General features: G+C 36.4%; 1 protein-coding gene across 1 annotated transcript; it reads left to right on the top strand.

The window, feature by feature from the left end:
- The first annotated feature begins 1,473 nt into the window (after positions 1 to 1,473).
- Positions 1,474 to 20,036, top strand: LOC133857079 (ABC transporter G family member 32). The gene is made up of 24 exons (XM_062292197.1): positions 1,474 to 1,973; positions 2,570 to 2,690; positions 2,807 to 2,895; positions 2,981 to 3,065; positions 4,888 to 5,047; positions 5,123 to 5,199; positions 5,301 to 5,354; positions 10,270 to 10,360; positions 10,467 to 10,768; positions 10,843 to 11,124; positions 11,562 to 11,878; positions 11,967 to 12,127; positions 12,207 to 12,310; positions 12,771 to 12,930; positions 13,049 to 13,171; positions 13,277 to 13,368; positions 13,450 to 13,782; positions 13,859 to 14,149; positions 14,405 to 14,488; positions 14,590 to 14,723; positions 14,819 to 15,046; positions 15,871 to 16,042; positions 16,128 to 16,382; positions 19,503 to 20,036. The coding sequence occupies exons 1-24, from the start codon at positions 1,699 to 1,701 to the stop codon at positions 19,773 to 19,775; spliced, it is 4,263 nt and encodes a 1,420-aa protein (XP_062148181.1). The 5' UTR covers positions 1,474 to 1,698; the 3' UTR covers positions 19,776 to 20,036.
- The last annotated feature ends 1,333 nt before the right edge of the window (positions 20,037 to 21,369 follow it).

A 21,369-nucleotide genomic window follows, 5' to 3' on the forward strand; every position in this document is an offset into this window, starting at 1 on the left:
AAAAGGTGTTGTATTGTCAAAAGTACGTACTTTGGAGCTTTTGGGATGCCATAAATTTGACAGTTGCGTCAATGAGATATCATTATTCATCATTTAAATATGTAACTTTTTATTATTTTGCCTCTCACAAGCTTTAGAATTTTTATTTTTTAAATAAAATAATGTGGGAATCACCTGGCTACATAAAGAATAGCTTTTTTTTGATTGTCATCGAGCTGGACGGTGCCTTACTTATTCTGGCAACTTCAAATTTGAGTGCGGACGTTCTAGACGGAGTGGTTCTGTGATCGATGAATCTCACCTTATTATTGAGAGATAAAACTCACGTACAGTGGTTTGGTATGACTTGAATAGACTTTAGACGGGAGTGGTAAGAGTTGTTGTAACAACAATAGATAAAATTCACCTTATTCACCACTTCAAAGGAGACGTGGAGAGGATCATCGATTTTAATTTTTAACTGTAGCCAAGTTAATTAATAATTAGTGCTTAAGTGGGTGCAGCGTTGGAAGCGAGACTGGGCAAATGATTTCGGACCCGCCAATGGTATCCATAAGTTTTTTGGGTTAGTGGATATAAGCTTATTTATAACTTTTTTTTATTATTTTGACCCATGTGACTTTGTTAATCAACTTTTAAATTAATTTTAATTAAACAAAAATAATAAATTAACAATATCATGTCAAAAAAAAAAAAAATACAAAATACCATTCCTCGTTTTTCTTATCACTTATAATTTAGCTTTGAAAAAGTAGTTTACACTTTAAACCTAAATTATTGTTCAAAGTATCAGTCATTGGTAATTTACCATGGTCATGGCTATGCCATTGGTGCATCGTGACGATGATTATATTTTTTTTATAATTATTTATCTGAATTTAAAAAATTTAGATAAAAATTGTAAGAGATTATTTATAAAATTTATTTAACCGGATTAATAATTGAACATTTTAATTTTTATTTGATTAAATAAGTTTTATAAATAATTTTTAATAATTATCTATTTAATTTTTTTTAAATTCAGACAAATAATCATCCGGGTGAATCCGAAAAGAACATCGAAATTTCGCTCCCCATACGTGCTGAAAGCGAAAGGACATGAAAACCGATAACTTTTGACAGTCCCACCCCGGGATTTTACCCGGATAAAGTAAAATGGTAACCGCTAAATTCAAATGCTGCCCGTCAATTCCAACGACACTCGCGTCTCCCGTCAATTTAAAGTCACACCGGTCCGACCAACACAGACGTCCAATCCTGTCCTTAGTTGTAAATGACAAGAATACCCTCATCCAATACGTGCCACTGCCCCTATAGCGAGTGGTAAATCATTTAGAACAAGCGCGAGTAGGCCTTCTGGGCAAACCCGCCACCTTTTTGTCTTTCCCGCGGCCATTAAATGATGCGCTCTGTGTCCAAACTGTATCACACTTTAACGTGCACAACGGACCTGAGAAAAAGAGAGAGAGAGAGCGTTCAACAAACAAAGACTTAATCGGAGAAACAGCCATTAATGCAGACCTCAACCACCAACCTTAGAAGAAGAAGTAGTAGTAGTAGTAGTTATTCACGCACTCCACACGCTCGCTCACCAAATTGCCAATCTCTCACATTCAAACCCTACTTAATACTAAACTCTTTCTCTCTAAGCTTTATCTCTTGGCCCCGAAGAAAGCATTTGGATAGATCTTGATCTGGATGTGGAACTCGGCGGAGAATGTGTTTGCCAGGTCGGCGTCGTTCAGGGAGGAGGGCGAGGACGAGGAAGCCCTCCGGTGGGCCGCGCTGGAGAGGCTGCCAACCTACACTCGCTTGCGGAGAGGGATCTTCACGGACGTTGTTGGAGACACCAAGGAGGTCGAGGTGAGCGGGCTCGAGGCCCAGGAGCAGAGGCTCGTGCTGGACCGCCTGGTCAACTCGGTCGACGACGACCCCGAGCGGTTCTTCGGTCGAATGAGGCGCCGATTCGACGCGTAATTCTCTGTTTGGATTCGGTTCTTGATTGTGCGGGAGATTTTTCTTTCCAACTGTTTGGTTGCTGAGAAAATGTGGGAAATTAAGGAGAAGAAAATTTGAATTTCTTGGGAACTGGGAGGTTCAGCTAAGTTTGTCATTTTTTCGAAGCTGAATCAACGTTAGAAAGAAAAAAAAAAAGAAGAAGCAAAATTTGAAGTTAATTTCTCTGTTTCTCAGCAACGAACAGAGGATTTGAAGTTCATGGCATGGTCATTCTTTTTCATTGCCTTTTCTTTTCCTCTATCTATATAGTTTTCTTACAAGAAAAAGTTATTACTAGATATATAGTAAGTTTTTACTGTAACTGTTTCTTGTATATGCTCTGAATTATTTGGCTTTTACCATTTCTCAATTGTGATTTCGTCCCCGGCGTACATTATGCAGGAATTCAGTTTAATTTTGTGCTCTGTTTCAGTGTGAAATGTGTCATTGTCTTTCTTACTGTCATTTCCTCTCTGAATAGATTATCTTCCTAGCTGAAGCTTTTGATCGGACATTCAATGTGGTTAATAGTTTACTGATTTTATTCCTTTCTCCAAATGTGGGATTACAGAGTAGATTTGGAGTTTCCGAAGATTGAGGTTCGATTTCAGAATTTGACCGTTGAATCTTTCGTTCACGTCGGAAGCAGAGCACTGCCAACAATTCCAAATTTTGTTTTCAACATGGCTGAGGTCGAATTTACTCGTTTTATAACCATTTTCTAAGGGTCCAAGTTCATCCTATCGTTATTATTTCATGTTATTTTTCTGATTGTGTTTTCAATTTCGTTTTGTTCTAAATTTCTTAGGCACTTTTAAGGCAGTTGCGGATATACCGGGGGAAGAGAAGCAAGTTGACGGTTTTATATAATATTAGTGGGATTATTAGACCTTCAAGGTGAATTTTTAAATTAAATCAGAACCCAGTCGTTCGATGTTTGTTCAGGTGCCTGTGTTTAATAATGAGTTGTGCTATCTTATAGATTGACATTGCTATTGGGACCTCCAAGCTCAGGAAAGACAACTCTACTGTTGGCTCTTGCTGGTCGCCTTGGAGCAGATTTGAAGGTACTGAAATATGTTCATCTTGCACGACCCTGAATATGATGCATATATGCCTTTCTTCTTGGTAATCATGCTGTTTTTTTATTTTTTTGGACGAATAAGCAATTCTATAGAAGAAAACTCAAAAGAACAATACACTCTAGCTATAAAGTAGAACAAAGTTGCAATCTGCAACACACCCATAAAACAGCTCGAACCAGAAGAGCTAACCCTTTACTCCCCAACCAACCATTACATTTCCCACCAAGACTAAGCAGCAACAACAAACTCTACAATGCCAGCAAAACAAAACAGAGCATCCCTAGATCATACCAATGCGCAGCAATATCTGCTTCAAGTTTACTACCAAAAGACTGGCACAACATTTCTTCACCAGCAAGAGGCGAGAAAATATTGTATCAGAGGAGCTAACTCTCCTCAAATCCGAAAAATACTCTCTAGCAGATTCCATCTTCTGCAAATCTCTTCATTTTCCTTTCTTCCCAAATATCTACCTCTACCCATGATTCTCATTCTAACATCCCAGCATATTTGCCGGACAATTTGCTCCTCAGTATGTATATGATTTCCATGTCTAATGTTATTCCTTTCCTTCCGAAGATTATAGACAGAAGCACTCAAGACTAGCCGAAATAAGACAGCTTGCAGTCATTTTCCCTTCCGGAACTTAACTCTACTCTCAACAATGTCATCCCATTCATAGAGTAGTTCAGAGATCATACACTTCCTCAAGTTTACCAACCACACTCTCATGCAGAAACCACATTGAAAGAACATGTGATTTTTCCCTTCAATTCCACCTCTACAAAACACACACAACACATTAGCTTTAAAGCCCCACTTAAGCAATCTCTCCCATGTGGTAAGACTATCCCGAGCAGTCAACCATACAGTAAAAGCATGCTTAGGAATAGCCAAGGGAAACCATACTAGCTTCCACCAAATAGCAGGAGATTGTTTATGCCAAATGGTTCTCCACGTATCAGCACAATTGTACACTCCACTTTTTGAAATACCCCATATAGCTTGATCCATTTCTCCAATATTCACCAAAGGCAATTTGCTTTGAATCTTCACAATATTATCAGACCTGGCTGCCTGCCAAAACCACTGCCCACCCCCTATGACATAAGCCAGCCGAGCATTCAACTTGCTACCTGGATCATATATGACTCGATGGCCCTATGTATCAAGCAACACCCCATCAGGATGCCAAAGATCAAGCCACATAAATATATTCTCCCCATTCTCTACCTTATACAAGATAAATTCTCTAGCAAGAGTTCTCAGATTTAGGATTTTTCTCCAACTCCAAGAACATCCTTGCGGGATCTTAATTTGCCAAAAACATCCTCCTTTTAGCAAATACTCTTTCACCCAGGCCATCCACAACGAACCTGCTTTTGCAAAGAAGGATTTGCTTATATGTCACGTTATTTCTGACCCCCTGCAGGAATGACCTATTACTCGTCTCAGAATCAAGGACTAATTTAATCACCATAAGCTGTTAAATTTTATGCATTTCAAGCTGTACTTTGATCTGTTCTGCCATAGTGAATGGTAATAATAGTTGAATGGTGCTGAATTAAATAGACCGTGAGATGCTATGAACTTGTGCTATATTGTTGGTTCGTTCACATCATTCTGATGTTTGTTCATTAGATTAACAATCACAACTATTGAGGCATCCAAAGGATGTGTTTTTGAGCTAATTCAAGTGGTTGCATTCAATTGCTTTGCTGATTAAATGGAAGATATTTGCTACTAATTTCCTTGTTGGATTTATCATTTGCTCTTTCCACTGATACGTTGATCCCCTCTGAAGATGTTAGGTAGAATCACATTCAATGGACATGGCCTGAATGAGTTCGTTTCTCAGAGGACATCAGCTTATGTGAGCCAACAGGATTGGCATGTTGCAGAAATGACTGTAAGGGAAACTCTTGAGTTTGCAGGTCGCTGTCAAGGTGTTGGATTCAAATATGGTAAGCTTTGGGTTCCATGTGTATGTCTATGGATTATGCTTATTTAGATGCTGAATTATACATACTTTTGCTCAGATATGCTATTGGAACTTGCAAGAAGAGAAAAGATTGCTGGGATAAAACCTGATGAAGATCTTGATATATTCATGAAGGTAATTACAATGGTTAGATGCGTCTGTTTCGGTGTCTTTTTTTTTTTGGCCTGACAGTTTATTGCTGCTTAGATTGTTAATAATATAATTTCTTTCTGTAGGCATTAGCTTTGGGGGGGCAAGACACGAGCCTTGTAGTGGAGTACATCATGAAGGTATTCTCTAGATGCTGGTTACTATTGGAAGCGTATGACTGATGGGATTATGACATCAGAATTTAAGAAACTCATATAATTACACTTACCTTCACTTCATGAATGACTAAGTTGCATCTTCTATTAGAACCTTGGATGAATATTCTTTGCTATTCTCCAACCGTGTTTACCTTCCATGGTATTCCCCTTTTGTATGCTTTAGTTAGGAATTTTTGTGTAAACATTCTCCAGCATGAAAATCTAGTTGGAAGCGTGAGTAGGATTACTTTAGGTTTATGAAAGGAAGTCTTGCACAGCTATATGAATAGTGCTTGTCAGGTAATATTTGTTTTGTAAGGTTACATTATCCGAATTCAAAGTTTAAAATGACACCAAGCTATCTCATTGGCTAGCATGGTGTTGAAAAATGTAAAAGGACTCCTGCAGAAGGTCACGCAAAATTAATAGGAAATCCAACTACATGATTATGTCTGTTCCCATCCTAGTTCTGCGGAAGGCCATAAATTGTAGAACATTTTATAATCCAAGTTCAAGCTGATTAAGACAAAAACCACATTTTCATCAATCCAGAGATAGGTTTTTAAGCTAGTGCAAGGTGATCCTATTCATGAGTCACGACTAGAGCCTGGTATATCCTGCCTGTCAAATGGACCTCTGAATTGTCCACAGATCTTTTCTTTTATTATTTTCATTTTTCTATTTAGATTTCTTAGGAACTCTTGTCCCTTTGGTGCTTTTTAAATTTAAAGTGATACCAAAGATTATTTCCAAATCTTCAGCCACCAGCTTGTAAATTTCTAGTGATTTTGAGATGTTTCAGCTACATTCAGGGCTACAGCTTTTGTCCATTACTTTAAAAAACAACTCAACCAATTAGAACCTTTTCATAGACTTGTTCTGTGTCACACTTGTCTTTTGAATATGAAAGAGGTATTGGACTTGAGTGAACCGGTCGATAAGAACTGGTTTGCACAGATTCCAATATCAAGGATATGACCCTTTGGAAAAAGGCCATGAAATGATATCGGTTTGAATTTCATGAATTCTCATGTAGGTTAAGCCACTGGGAACTGATTGGTTTATAAAAAAAGCATGTCTATGGGGCTTTTCAGTAGCTACCTTCAGTGGAACATAAGCTTTATTAGAGCGGCTCACAATTGTGAGGCGGATGTCTTTGCTTCTTTCTTTAATTTGTTGCACTCTTTTAGAGTAAGACGGGGAGGTGAAGACAAGTTTTGGCGGGCCCCCTCCAAAAGAGGGTTGTTCAAAGTTAGATCATTTTTCTTGTTCGTAATGACGGCGCTCCCTTCTCTTGGAAGAGTATTTGGCAGACTATGGTTCCTTGAGAGTAGCTTTCTTTGCTTGGTTGGCGGCCCTAGGGAAGATCCTTATCATGGATAATCTTAAGAAGCGACTTGTCATTGTGGTTGTTTGGTTCTGTTTGTGCAAAAGGAATGGGGAGTTTTCGGATCTTCTCCATTGTGAGGTTGCTTATGCCTTATGGAATGATATTTTCAGTCGTATTGGGCTGTCTTGGGTTATGCCTAGATGAGTAGACTTGTTTGTTTGTTGGAGGGGGGCTTTTGGTAGTATTCAGTTTGCAGCAGTTTGGAAGATGGCATGTTCTTGTTTCTTGTATTGTCTTTAGAGGGAAAGAAATGATAAAAGTTTCAAGGACCACGAGAGGACGGTGGTGGAACTAAAATATTTTTTCTTTGATACTCTGGATTAGGGGTGTAAACGAGCCGATCCTGAGTGGGTATTGGCTGTTCGGGATCGGCTCGTTTATGTAACAGTCTAGCTCGAGCTTGAGCTCGAGCTCGACATGAGCCTAAATTTGGTGTGCGAGATCGGCTCGCTAAGGAAGAATTATTGATCGAGCTCGAACTCGAGCTCGATCATTTTGGTCGATCCCGAGCTCGAGTACTCGATTCGAGTGAAAAAAAAAAATCCTAGTACAAACAAGATCAAGAACCCTAAAATCAAAACCCTATAATCAACAAACAAATCCTATTCACAAAATTCAGAAAAGCAAAGGACAAGACAATAGAACGCAAACCTGATGGAATCGAAGCTAGAAGCTCCATTCTCAATCTTGAAAGTTGGGAAAGAAACGATTTTGGAGCAAGTTCTTTTTTAGAGTTGTGGATTGTTGTGTCTCCCGGTTTTGACAGATCTTAGCAATAGTGATGAAGCGTAGAAAGGAGGAGGCCGTGCAAGTAACTGAAAATTAAATGGGTAACTGGACAGTCCACATATGAGAAGAGGAAGTGGGTTGTTCCAGAAGAAGTGTTGATAGTGCCTAGTGTTTGTGGAATGCCAGTGGGTAGCAGGAGGTGGTGATTTGAAGTTGTGTGTTTCAGAAGTGGGGCAGTGTGTGTTGAAGTTCTGAGGACTAATTTTGGAGGACAACTAAGCTATGAACGCATTAGAGAAGGGATGAGAATTCTAGAGGAAGTGTATTTTTGGGACATTGGGCAGTGCGTCAGTTAATGGTATGTCAGTTAAGAGAAGGTGATTTTCAATTTTTTTTTTTAAAAAAAGAAAAAAACTGAAATGAGAGAGTGACGGAGAGATTAGAGAGAGTAAAAGAGACAAAAGAGTACTAACGAGAGAGAGATTTGGGGTGTTTCTTGAAGGGAAAAAAAAAAAAAAATCAATTTTTTTGGAAATTTTTGGGGTGTGGCGTGGGCGGGACAGATTTTATTTTTTAATCAGTTTTTTTTGATAAAAGATATTGTGTGTTGTGTGTGTATATATATATATATATTAATTATAATATGTTGATAATAGTATTTATATAGTATGTTAAACTAATATATTAATTAGTTATTAATACTTAATTAGTATAAACATATATATCACATTACACATGGTTAATTAATAAAAGTTATATATATAATACTTATATTATAGTTAGTTAGTTATATAAAATATATTAGACTTACTACTTGCCCACATTATACATATACTGTTAGTTTATGAACTCGAATAGGATTCTCAACGAGGATCAATCAGACGTTCGATCGAACCTTTATTATGTCAAGTCTGATCGATCGAACTCTACCATGATTAATCAGACTAATGCAATAGATTCGATTGGATGTTTGATCGATTGGAGTAATACACTTGGATCGATAAGATCTTCTATCGATCCTATCATGATCGATCTGACTAGTACTTAATTAGAATCAATCGCATGTTAGGATCGAACATTCATTGTTTCAAGTTTGGTTGATTGGACATTTGTATCACAGTAGATTGGACCGATGCACTAGGATGAATTAGATATTCGATCAAACCTTTAATTGTTTCAAGTTTGATCGATCATTTGATCGTATCACGATCAATTAAACTAATGCACTAGGATCGATCAGAGTAATACACCATACCTTTTTTTTTTTTTTTTTTTTTAAGTCTATTGATAATAGTAATTAGAGCTTATCTAACGGTTATATACTTATAGAGCACAATGTTAGATCATATTATCTAAATTCTAATGATAATACGGTTAATACTTAACTTGTGATTATAATTAACATATTAGTGATCGATTCCAATCCTAATAACTTAGTTTGGGATTATATGAATCACATTGTCATTAAATATGAATAATATGATTAAGTTTCAGAAGTGTCATTATATCATATGATTAATGTGAATTCATACTTACTAACTTACTTATGTAATCTATGTACCTAGTCATTGTATCCCTCGACCCAATGATTCTCCTTCGGAAACTTCTGAACCGTATAAATATTACTAATAATTATTAAATACTTAAAATTTTAAATCATACTTGATCACTGTATTAGTGTATGAGTGTATCTAAGTATCTAATAATCTAACTACTTAATCATTGTAATAGTATTAATTGGTATACTTATTTGACATTATGTAGCTATAATTTATGCTTTTATATATATATATATATATATATATATATCATATCACTTGATTTATTAGATTATCTGCAAATCTATGATAAGTATTATCATTATGATTCATAAATCATTATTATCATGATTCATAAACTATCTACTAATAATACTAATATCATATGGTCATACGATCTAAGTACTATCATATAATAACATATTAACATGATCTAACAATCCGTATGATCTTAGATCTTTGATCACATGATGTAATGATTACTAAATATCTAATAATAATACTTATAACATATAATAAAGTGATTACATGTCATATGTCCCAATGTTATATTATTATATTATCATTAGTCATATTATATTATATGAATAATATGATTAAGTATATGGATTGTCATTATATCATATGACTAGCAATTAAGTGTTGATATTATTCACTTTTACTATTTTATATATATATAACCAATTAATATATATTGACCAATAGGTATTTGTTACTTAATTTTATGCTTACATATAGTATGCTATATATATGTATATACACGAGTCGAGCCTTAATAAACGAGTCGATCCTTATACGAGCGGGTTCACGAGTTTTAATCGAGTCGAGTCGAGTTTATACGAGTTTGAATCATTTAATAATCGAGTTTGATTTCGTGTTCATGAATAGCTCATTTAATAATCGATTCGAGCACGAGTTGAGTTTATTTGAGCCGATATCGAGTAAGCTCACGAGTAGCTCAGCTCGTTTACACCCCTACTCTGGATAGTTGTGTCTATCTATCCTTGTTTGTTTAGTTTCCATGACTTTCTTGTTCTTTTTTCTTCTTCTAACTAAGTGTTTCTCTTGTATACTTTCTGTGTACTTGAGTTTCGCCCTTTGCTTTTCAATGATATTTCGATTACTTATAAAAAAAAGGCACATCTTTATAGTTTATATAGTAGTTGTTAGAAAACTGGACATGGTAAGCTGTTACTGAATTTATTTCCTTAAGTATTATCACTAATATATTCTGGCAAAGATTTTAGGGTTGGACATCTGTGCTGACACATTGGTGGGAGATGAAATGCTCAAGGGGATCTCTGGGGGCCAAAAGAAGCGGCTTACAACAGGTGTTTACCATGTATTTTATTTATTTATTTGGCTTATGGTGAACTAGTCAACTGCATATGTTTATTTATGCTGAATTGCTGATTAAGCAGACCTGTGATTTCCCAGGTGAATTACTAGTTGGTCCAGCGAGAGTGCTATTCATGGATGAAATATCAACTGGGCTTGATAGTTCCACTACTTGTCAAATCATCAAATATCTTAAGCATTCAACTAGTGCACTTGATGCCACTACTGTTATTTCTCTGCTTCAACCTTCTCCTGAGACCTATGAGTTGTTTGATGATGTTATACTTTTGTCTGAGGGCCAGATTGTATACCAGGGACCTCGTGATGCTGCTCTTGATTTTTTCAAATTTATGGGATTTAGATGCCCTGAGCGAAAGAATGTGGCAGACTTCTTGCAAGAAGTAAGTGGTAGAGAACTTGAGATGTGATTTTCTGCTATATTATGTGGAATCTTTGTTCAAATTTTTGTACACAGGTTACATCGAAGAAAGACCAAGAGCAGTACTGGTCTTTTCTGGATCGCCCTTACCGGTACATACCTGCAGGAAAGTTTGCCAAAGCTTTTCGTTCATATCCTGCTGGGAAGAATTTGTCTGAGGAATTGGACGTTCCTTTTGATAAACGCTACAATCATCCAGCAGCCTTGTCAACATTTAGCTATGGAGCAAAAAGGCTTGAACTTCTCAAGACCAGCTTTTACTGGCAGAGGCTTCTCATGAAACGAAACTCGTTTATTTATGTCTTCAAATTCATTCAGGTAGTACAAGTTATTAATTATTACCACAATCTTAAATCATATCCTGGGATTCTGAGGTGTTTTGGTTGATATGTCAACTTCTTGGTCACCAAAGCGGGTATAAATTGCTTAGCTTTCAGATTTTATTCTTAAATTGATTTAGTTTTGTTTTGTGTCAAATATATGAAATTATGTTAAGTTGTTAACTTCTTTGGCCAATTATCAAGAGTAAGTTCCGAAACTATACATATTAAAACCAAAGGTATTTTTGATGATATGTTAATATGAGTTATATTAACTTCTTTGTCACCAAAGCAGGCCATCTGGCCATTTATATCACTTACAGTTTGACTTTTATTTGTAAGGCCATTTTGTGTTGGTTGAATAAATTATCTGAAAGAAGGAATTCTTAATGAAATTCTAGTGCTGATTTGCAAGTACAATGTACTGTTTTCCAGCTTCTTTTGGTTGCTTTGATCACAATGAGTGTATTTTTTCGGACAACAATGCACCATAATACAATTGATGATGGAGGCATATATCTTGGGGCACTGTACTTTTCCATGGTTATTATTCTATTTAATGGCTTTACCGAGGTGTCAATGTTGGTGGCCAAGCTCCCAGTGGTTTACAAGCATAGGGATTTGCACTTCTACCCAAGCTGGGTTTATACCCTTCCTTCTTGGGTCTTAAGTATTCCAACTTCACTCATAGAAGCTGGTTTCTGGGTTGCAGTCACATACTACGTGATTGGATATGATCCTTCAATTACTAGGTAAATCTTATGTTCTCATGAAGTCCTGAATGTATTCTTCTGACAGTTGATTTGGGATGGATTGTTATCTTAACCCTTGAATATGCAGGTTTTTTCGGCAGTTCCTGTTATACTTTTTTCTGCACCAAATGTCAATATCTCTCTTCCGCCTTATGGGATCCTTGGGCCGGAACATGATAGTTGCCAATACCTTTGGATCATTTGCTATGCTGGTTGTCATGGCTCTTGGAGGGTTTATCATTTCAAGAGGTCAACATACATTCTTTCAATGTCTATGCTTTATCTGTTATTTCTTATGTATATTCATTTTCTTGTTACATTGTGACAGATGATGTACCAAGTTGGTGGATCTGGGGATTCTGGTTTTCTCCTTTGATGTATGCTCAAAATGCAGCTTCCAATAATGAATTCCATGGACATTCCTGGGATAAGGTAATATGATTATATCATCATCTGTTCCATCTTCCTTGCTAGCACTGGAATTTGCTGGTATTCATTTACCAAAACGACAAAAAAAGAAAATAAAAGAAAAAGCTTTGTGATTTTGCTAGTCTGGCAAGAATATGATGACATTTTGTAGAGAAAATTGAAAGGAATAGCATGATTACTAAATTACATTCAAGGAGAGTCCAGATGCATCTGATATGTTACCATTTCAACTTAGTTTTGTTACTTCATGAATTCAACAACATTATTATCTTTTAGTGTGAATATATCAAATGAAAGGTTATATTGAGATGTTCCAACAAAATTTGCCTATACCAAGTTGTCATGTATAATCTTCTATCTTGTAATATCGCAATTTAGGGTCATATCTTTAAGTTGAGTTACTGTTCTAACAGTTTAAATTCTATCTTGAAACTTAAATTTGTCTGTCACCTTATTTATGTAGAGAGACAGGAACAACATGAGCTTGCCGCTAGGTGAGGCATTACTAAGAGCACGTGGTTTGTTTCCAGAGAGCTACTGGTACTGGATTGGTGTTGGTGCTCTGATTGGATACACAGTTTTGTTCAACATCCTGTTCACATTCTTTCTAGCTTACCTTAATCGTAAGCCATTTCTTTTTGTTAACAAGTTTACAAATAACTCCCTTATTGCACTGCATATAGGCAACCAAGGTTAGATACGAAATAAAGGCTAATCAATACATTCTTTATATGCCTACAGCTTTGGGGAAACATCAAGCAGTAGTTTCTAAGGAAGAGCTGCAAGAGAGGGAAAGGAGAAGAAAAGGCGAAACAGTTGTTGTTGAGCTGCGGCAGTACTTGCAGCATTCGGGGTCATTTAGCGGTTGGGAAAACAAATTTTATATTATGGACTTTCTTTCATATTTTCATTCTTCAGTTATTATTCGAAACTCCGACTAAATGTTTAAGTTTATCATCAAATTGGCAGCAAAACATTTTAGGCAGAAAGGCATGGTTCTCCCATTTCAACCACTCTCTATGACTTTCAGCAATATCAATTACTATGTGGATGTCCCTATGGTGGGTATATAACTTCATTCCTTCACACCATTTGGAGAAACATGTTGGCTACTCAATTTTCTGATCAAAGTACTACTTCAGGAATTGAAACAACAAGGGATAGCAGAGGATAGATTGCAGCTGTTGGTTAATGTTACTGGAGCATTTAGACCTGGTGTCCTTACAGCGTTGGTTGGTGTCAGTGGTGCTGGGAAAACCACCCTCATGGATGTATTAGCTGGTAGAAAAACTGGTGGGGTCATAGAAGGGAACATACATATATCTGGTTATCCAAAAAGGCAAGAAACTTTCGCAAGAATTTCTGGTTACTGTGAGCAGACTGATATCCATTCCCCTTGCTTGACTGTTCTGGAATCACTTTTGTTCTCTGCTTGGCTTCGTTTACCATCAGATGTTAACTTGGAGATTCAAAGGGTAAATATAAAACATGTTTTGTCATATTTTGTATGCCTTGGGTTCAAAATGATTACTGGAGGGTTGAATTTTGCAGGCCTTTGTTCAGGAGGTGCTGGAACTTGTAGAGCTTACTCCACTGAGTGGAGCATTGGTTGGTCTACCTGAAGTTGATGGTTTGTCAACAGAACAGAGAAAAAGATTAACGATTGCTGTTGAACTGGTTGCCAACCCTTCTATAGTGTTCATGGATGAGCCCACATCAGGGTTGGATGCAAGGGCTGCAGCCATTGTGATGAGAACTGTGAGGAATATTGTAAATACTGGGCGAACTATAGTGTGTACAATCCATCAGCCTAGCATAGACATTTTTGAATCCTTTGATGAGGTATTTATATGCATGTGTGTGTGCATTACATGTGTGTATATATATATATATATATATCCTCGAAGTGTGTATATTTCATTAAAATTCCCCAAGGTTCTAGCTGGTGCATTTTCCCTGTCTCACAAAGATGTGCAGGTGCTTTGGTCACATCAGTACAGTGTAGAGACAGATCAATTACAACATTTTATAACCAAGTGTTTCTAGATTGTTATGGTCTTTTCATCAATCCTCCCCTAATCTCATCTGTCAATGCAGCTTTTGTTTATGAAGCGTGGAGGAGAGCTCATATATGCCGGTCCACTCGGGCCCAAGTCTTGTGAGCTCATCAAATATTTTGAGGTCCAGTCTTGCATGTTCATCTCTTAGAATATGTGACCTTAGTTGAAATGGTTATGATTTTGTCCCCAATTATCTAATGGTATAAATATTTGCTTCTGTAGGCAGTTGAAGGAGTGCCAAAAATCAGGCCTGGATATAATCCTTCTACATGGATGCTTGAGGTTACTTCTTCTGTTGAAGAGAATCGTCTTGGAGTGGACTTTGCGGAAATTTACCGAAAATCAAATTTATTTCAGTATGGGCAGTTCCCGTGAATTCTTGCTATTGATTTTGCTTTTAGATAGAACTATTCCTTTCCTTATATAACTTGGCTCTCATCTTCCATTTCAGACTTAATAGAGAGTTGGTTGAAAGCCTAAGCAAGCCGAGTAGTAATTCAAAAGAATTGAACTTCCCAACAAAGTATTCGAAGTCATTCTTTTACCAGTTTTTGGCTTGTCTTTGGAAGCAAAATCTGTCTTATTGGCGAAACCCGCAATACACTGCAGTTCGCTTCTTCTATACTGTCATCATCGCATTGATGCTCGGAACAATATGTTGGAGATTTGGAGCTAAAAGGTTTTCTTTATCTTTTGAATTATTTTTAGCTCTAGAATTTCATGAAAACCTTCTTTAGATATTTGGTCCACAGCTATTGAGGGCATTAGTACCACGTAATGTCATCACATGCTCCCAGCTAACTAGTTCTGTTACTTTTTGTGACTTGGAAGTTGTCTAATAATGCTGCTGCTGCTGTCTTAGGAGGATTAACAGAAACTGTTAATAATGGGGTGGATAAATTTATAAGTATATCTATCTGGTCATTTGAGTGGCGGATTGCTAGTATCATTGAACATGTACCGTTAGCATGGTGAATGGATCTCTTAAATCCTTAAACTGAGTGTCTCTGTAACAACCTGATGTTGGTTGACCATAAAAAACACAACCACAAAGCTCTTTTAGGTAGCAGCAACTGAGAACAAGATTAATCGTTAAGTTGAGATGGTTTAGTCGCTTGCAATGAAGATCAATGGATGCACCAAGGCTTGATATGCTTTTGAATGGAAGTGCGGCAAGTAAGAGGACAAGGCAAAACAGGACGAGGTTTAAAGCTGCAAAGAGACATTTTGATGGCAGCTTATGATATTAGAGTAGAAATGGGCCAACTCTAAGATGAAATCAGATTTTGGACTGGTTTTAAGCTGGATAGTGCTATCCACATTCTAATTCTGTCGTATTTCACTGGGGGCTGATGGTCAATTGTCAAAATCAAGTCAGAAGTGGAGCATAGAACGTTGCTTATTGTTAATTCTTTCCCTGAAGAATCTTCTTATGTCTAAATGCCAGTCTGTACTATCAGATTCTTAACTCTTTTTTTTTTTTCTTTTCTTTTTTGGTGACAGGGAGACCCAGCAGAATTTAATTAATGCCATGGGATCAATGTATGTGGCTATCCTGTTCATTGGAATTACCAATGCCACTGCTGTTCAACCTGTTGTTTCTGTTGAGAGATTTGTTTCATATAGAGAGAGAGCTGCAGGGATTTATTCAGCTTTACCATTTGCATATGCTCAGGTTTCCTTCTGATATTTTTCCATTATTCCTACTCGTTGCAAAACATTGGATTCCTTAAAGTTAGCTAATGTTTCCCTGTGTGCAGGTTGTCATTGAGTTCCCCTATGTGTTTGCACAGACAATTGTCTACTGCACAATTTTCTACTCCCTGGCTGCATTTGAGTGGACTGTCTTCAAATTTGTTTGGTACATATTCTTTATGTATTTCACCATGCTGTACTTCACCTTTTATGGGATGATGACAACTGCTGTAACGCCAAATCATAATGTGGCTGCCATCATTGCTGCTCCATTTTATATGCTATGGAACCTTTTCAGCGGCTTTATGATTCCTCACAAGGTAATGAAGTCATAAATTTCTTGCTTCTATAGTATCAGATCTTACTTAATCAGACCTGCATGCCATGTTTGTCTTGGATTTTTATATATTGATCAGCAGGAAATCTGCATGTCATTACTTACATATTCACTCAAATTATTACATAGCATTCTTTGTTTAGGAACTCCTAGAGATATAATCTGATGCTATATTGTGTGCCCCGTGTCTGAAGGAAGGATATATTAAATTTTTAGACCCAAAACTTACAAGCTGGATCATTCTTATCATTTGATTGGCTGATTTGTGGGCCAGAATCCAGTTTTGTAGTGTACTGATAATTCTTTTAGCTTGTCAACTTTTTATAGTGAGAATAACATCGCTATATTGTGAAATTATAGATAAACTTTTTTTTTTGTTGTTGTTGTTGTTTATCAAAATTAATCTCCACCAAAGAATTTGAAACTTTTGTTTTAGACCCCAAATTACAACAATTTAGATTATCAAGCGAATCAATAGCCAAACACCATAGTTAAAATCACCACAATCAAACAAATTATTAAAAAAAAAAAATCAACACAAGGATTTGGTGACGAAATTTTAAGAGTTCTTCAAAAGTAAAGTCACTCCAAGGACCACCTGGACCAGCCAACCCCAAAGGTATCCACTAGAAAAGATTGATGTTACAAATTAGTCATCTTACAAAACCTTTGTAACCCAAGACTCAATTTGCAACCCTGGAAAACGGTGCGTTCACCTCCCACTGCAGAAGCCCGGGAACTTCTGGCATTCTTCTATAGGAATCACCTTCAAGAACAAACTTTGTTTGCTGCAACCCAAAATTCTGGTGGTTTGGTTTATGATAATAAACAAGGAGAGAAAGCAAATATGTTTAGACTCGATTGTGTTTAGAGAACTCTCCAAGAACAACATAATACTACCTCTTTATGCATGTGAAAATCGTAGGTCATTAGGTTATAGAGGCAGGGAGAAAACTGAGGTTTTAAGGCTAAGTCGGCTAACAATTAATTCTGTCTATAGTCAGTTGAACCTATCCAAGTTTAAGTTGGATAAAATGGTTTCAGTTTTCGATCCAACAAACTTCAAACGAGGCTGCAATCGAGGTTCTGGGGTTTTTGCATGGTTGGGTCGATCAAGTTTGAGTTAGAGCAATCTAACTTTTGGTTTTCAAATTTTGATCGAATGAGATTCGATCGAACCATATGCAATCAAACTTGCGATCAAAGTTTCCAAATCTCCAATTCCAAATCTTCTTGAACCCTAGTTTGAACCGACTTCAACCCTAAACCTAAACTTACGACTGTTGTGTGTGGACCCATGTGGGTCCAGCCCAGTACAAATCCCACGTTAAGTGGGGTGGTCTTTCAACCTAATGAGCCGCACTATAAAACATAACTGAAAGCCAAAAGAAAATTGAGAGAGAAAAGTGTGAAAATGTGAGGTGCGGGGCTAGGAAAGAGAGGAAAAAAAAACTGAGAGTAGCATTGCACTGTGCAGAGAGAGAAAGAAAAAGGGACTTGTTTTTTTTCTTGTCTTTGGCTGTGGTTTTTCATAGGGAGGAAGAATAAAGGTTTCTTTATTCAAGAACAAATTGGGGGTTTCGAAACCGGAGGGTGCTACCTTCTCTTGGGGCCAGCCACCCTGGCTGAAGGCCTGTGACTCAACGCTTCATACTCTAAGTGGCACAGGATATTGGCCCAGGGATTAGCTTGGAGGATCCTGGTTGGACCTCTTTGCTTGGTATCCATCCTGAGGAATTGCCTAGCTATAGGTGAGCCTAAGAAACCCTGACAAAGAAAAAAAAATAAAAATTGGTGGTTTCTCTAAGAGGATGTCTTTGGGTGTTGGGACAACAAGGAGTTGTAGTATTCAAAGTGGGGATTTGTATTGGTTTCACCAGATTACGGTGGTTTGTGGTGAGATTATATTTTTTCCTAGAGACTTAATATTGTTGTATTTCCCAATTTCTTGTGAACTTAAGTTTTGAGCATAAACTCGAGTGTTGTAAACTTTTATTAAAGTGGATTGATCGGATTTGCCCCGTGGTTTGTCCCTCTACATTGGAGGGTTTTCCACGTAAATTTGGTGTGTTCTTGTGTGTTGCTCTCTTGGTGTTTAATTATTTGCTTGTGTATGATTTTTCTTCTACTTGTTGCTTGGGTTTATTAATTTAATTCACATGTAGACGATAGTTTGGCTCAACAACAACTCAACAAGTTTTGACAGTAAATTTGCCAATACTACTAACTTAACTCATCCTTTGGCAATTTTGTGACAAAATTTAACAAAATTACAACTCAATGAAAAATTACAATGGATTACAAACTAATCCTATTGAACCACTAAACTAGGACTAAGTTGAATTCATTGATTTAAAAACTTGTCTTCTTGAAACATGCACAAACACATTAAACGTATAGAGAACAGGTGACATAAAAAACAATTAGATAGACATATATTGATCTTGGAATTTAAACAACAAAAGAACATTAATATCTAACCATAAAAAACATCAAAATCAATTACTATCACAAAAGTCATCAAGTACATAGATGTTATCGAAATTGTCAATGTCAATCAATAAGTAGATACAACTATGTCAACACATGTCAACCAACCAAAAAACACTAAAACACTACTACTCCCCCTTTTTGTCACAAAAATGACAAAGGGAAAGCGACACAAAAAATAAAATAAAAATAAAAATCAGAAACACATCAACACCATACCACATAAATCAACAAAGCATTGCAATGGGTGATGACCAAACCCTAAGTGTCTAAGTAACAAACCTAAGTGCTTGAACGCAAAATGGGAATGGGAATGGAAATGCAATGCCTAAACTTAAAGCCAAACCCAATGCACACTAAACTTACAACTCAACATTAAGTTTTGACATTGAATTTGCCAACATTAAAAACCTAACATACAACACAATTAAAGATATTCAAAATTAATGCCTGTACATTATACCCTCTTTCTCTAACATGCACACACACACACACACACACAACACAATTTTCATGCATCCGCTTCATTTCCTTCTACTACCTTTTTTTTTTTTTTTTTAGTGATTTTTTATTTTCTAGCATTCATGTCATAAGTTGGTTCACTTCTTTTCAGAGAATCCCCATATGGTGGAGATGGTATTATTGGGCTAACCCTGTAGCCTGGAGTCTGTATGGCCTCCTGACTTCACAGTATGGTGATGACGAAGGACTAGTGAAGCTAGCAGATGGAATTCACTTGGTGCCTGTAAGGCAGTTACTCAAGGATGGCTTTGGGTATAGGCATGATTTCTTGGGTATAGCTGGGATTATGGTGGTTGCTTTCGGCGTAATTTTTGCAGTCATTTTTGCTTTTGCAATAAAATCCTTCAACTTCCAAAGGAGATAGGTTGAAAGTTGTGTGCCATTAAGGATTGTGTTTTGGATTGATGCATAGTTTGACAAGTATATCATCAGTTCCTGGTAAATGAATGACTTGCGAAATAAATATATATAGCTACATGATTTTCTAGAATGTATTTTTTGTTTTACTCAAGTAAAGATAACAGGTAGGCGGAATTTGTGCTGTGTAAACTAATACTTAGTTATATGTGTTAATATTGTTTATTATACAGAATTTAATCATAAATGTTATACAGTCAGATATCAATCGCCTGTTGTATTTTTTTCTACAAGACAAGGATGGTTTTATTTATTTGTTTGCTTTCTTTTGTCGCAATGTCGCATGTAGTTTTTTTCCGTAATAATTTGAGACCATTATTATGATGCATTGTGATTTTCACAGGCCACTTGTTATTGACACAAATGGTGTCTCTCTATAGCGATTGGGCTGTGGTAAACTGCCACTAACGCAATGATGCGTCTCTTGATTAATTCTATTTAGAATGAAAATGTAAAATATAGAACTTGCAGTGTTCAGGAATACTTGCTGAAGCCATGTTCTTTGATTTTGTTGAATTAGGTGTTTTTACATTGTTAGTAGCTAGTCTTCCTCTCCTTGCTTCTCATTAAGGTGGCCGTCAATAGGGCAAATCAGAAAATTTCCACTAATGATAATAGGGTTGTGTTATAAAGAAAGGAGGAGAGACATAGCTTATATATAGAAAACCAACTCTAATAAGATTACATGCCTATATATTGATTACCACATTCAGTTCCTACACAGCTAAGGTGTATAAAGCCCAAATAACTTAGCTCTGGTTGTGTCCAGCCTGTTTTAGCAAAGCAAAACCCACAGTCAATGTAAGCCCAATAAAGAAAATATTCTAAAATTCTCACACTTACGTGGCATTTGATTGCTAATATATATAATTTTAAAACATTTTGTTTTGAAAACAACTCTTGGGTTGAACTACTTAAGTGACCACATATATGTACAGCCCAAATGTCATCTTAGTCGATCTGTTCCAACAAGAACATTAACATTAAACCTGTGAGTCATTATGCCATTTATTCGACAGAAAACCATTCTATAATTATATATGCTAACACTCTTGTCCACAGGGATCATAGAAAATGTGATAGTATGTAATATGAAACTAGCACATTAATGAGTGATCAATAATTGTGCTAATTCATATCAGTCATTTTTATGTTTCCCAACGAAAACAATGCTTCAAAATTGAAGCCCCAATGCCTCAAAATATACCAATCTTATGTCTCTTATCATTTACATCTTGAGATATTTGTTGATGTCAGATAAAATGCATATCCAATATGTTCAAAAGACATAAGCTAAAATGCATATCCAATATGTGTCACTCTGTCATCCATTTGAAACTAAAATTTTATGCCTACTAATGACCAGCAAAACAAACGCATATTCTTAGTATGCCTCCCTATTTAATTCCCTCAAAGAATAAGACAAATGGATCTTTGCTTCTCAAAATTGTAATACTTAATAATTAATATTTCTACCAATATTAATAATTACAACCATAGTATTTACTTGGAGAATCATTGCGTTAACTAAAATCTTTACC

Source organism: Alnus glutinosa, chromosome 14, assembly GCF_958979055.1.
Source record: "Alnus glutinosa chromosome 14, dhAlnGlut1.1, whole genome shotgun sequence".
Taxonomy (NCBI): Eukaryota; Viridiplantae; Streptophyta; class Magnoliopsida; order Fagales; family Betulaceae; genus Alnus; species Alnus glutinosa.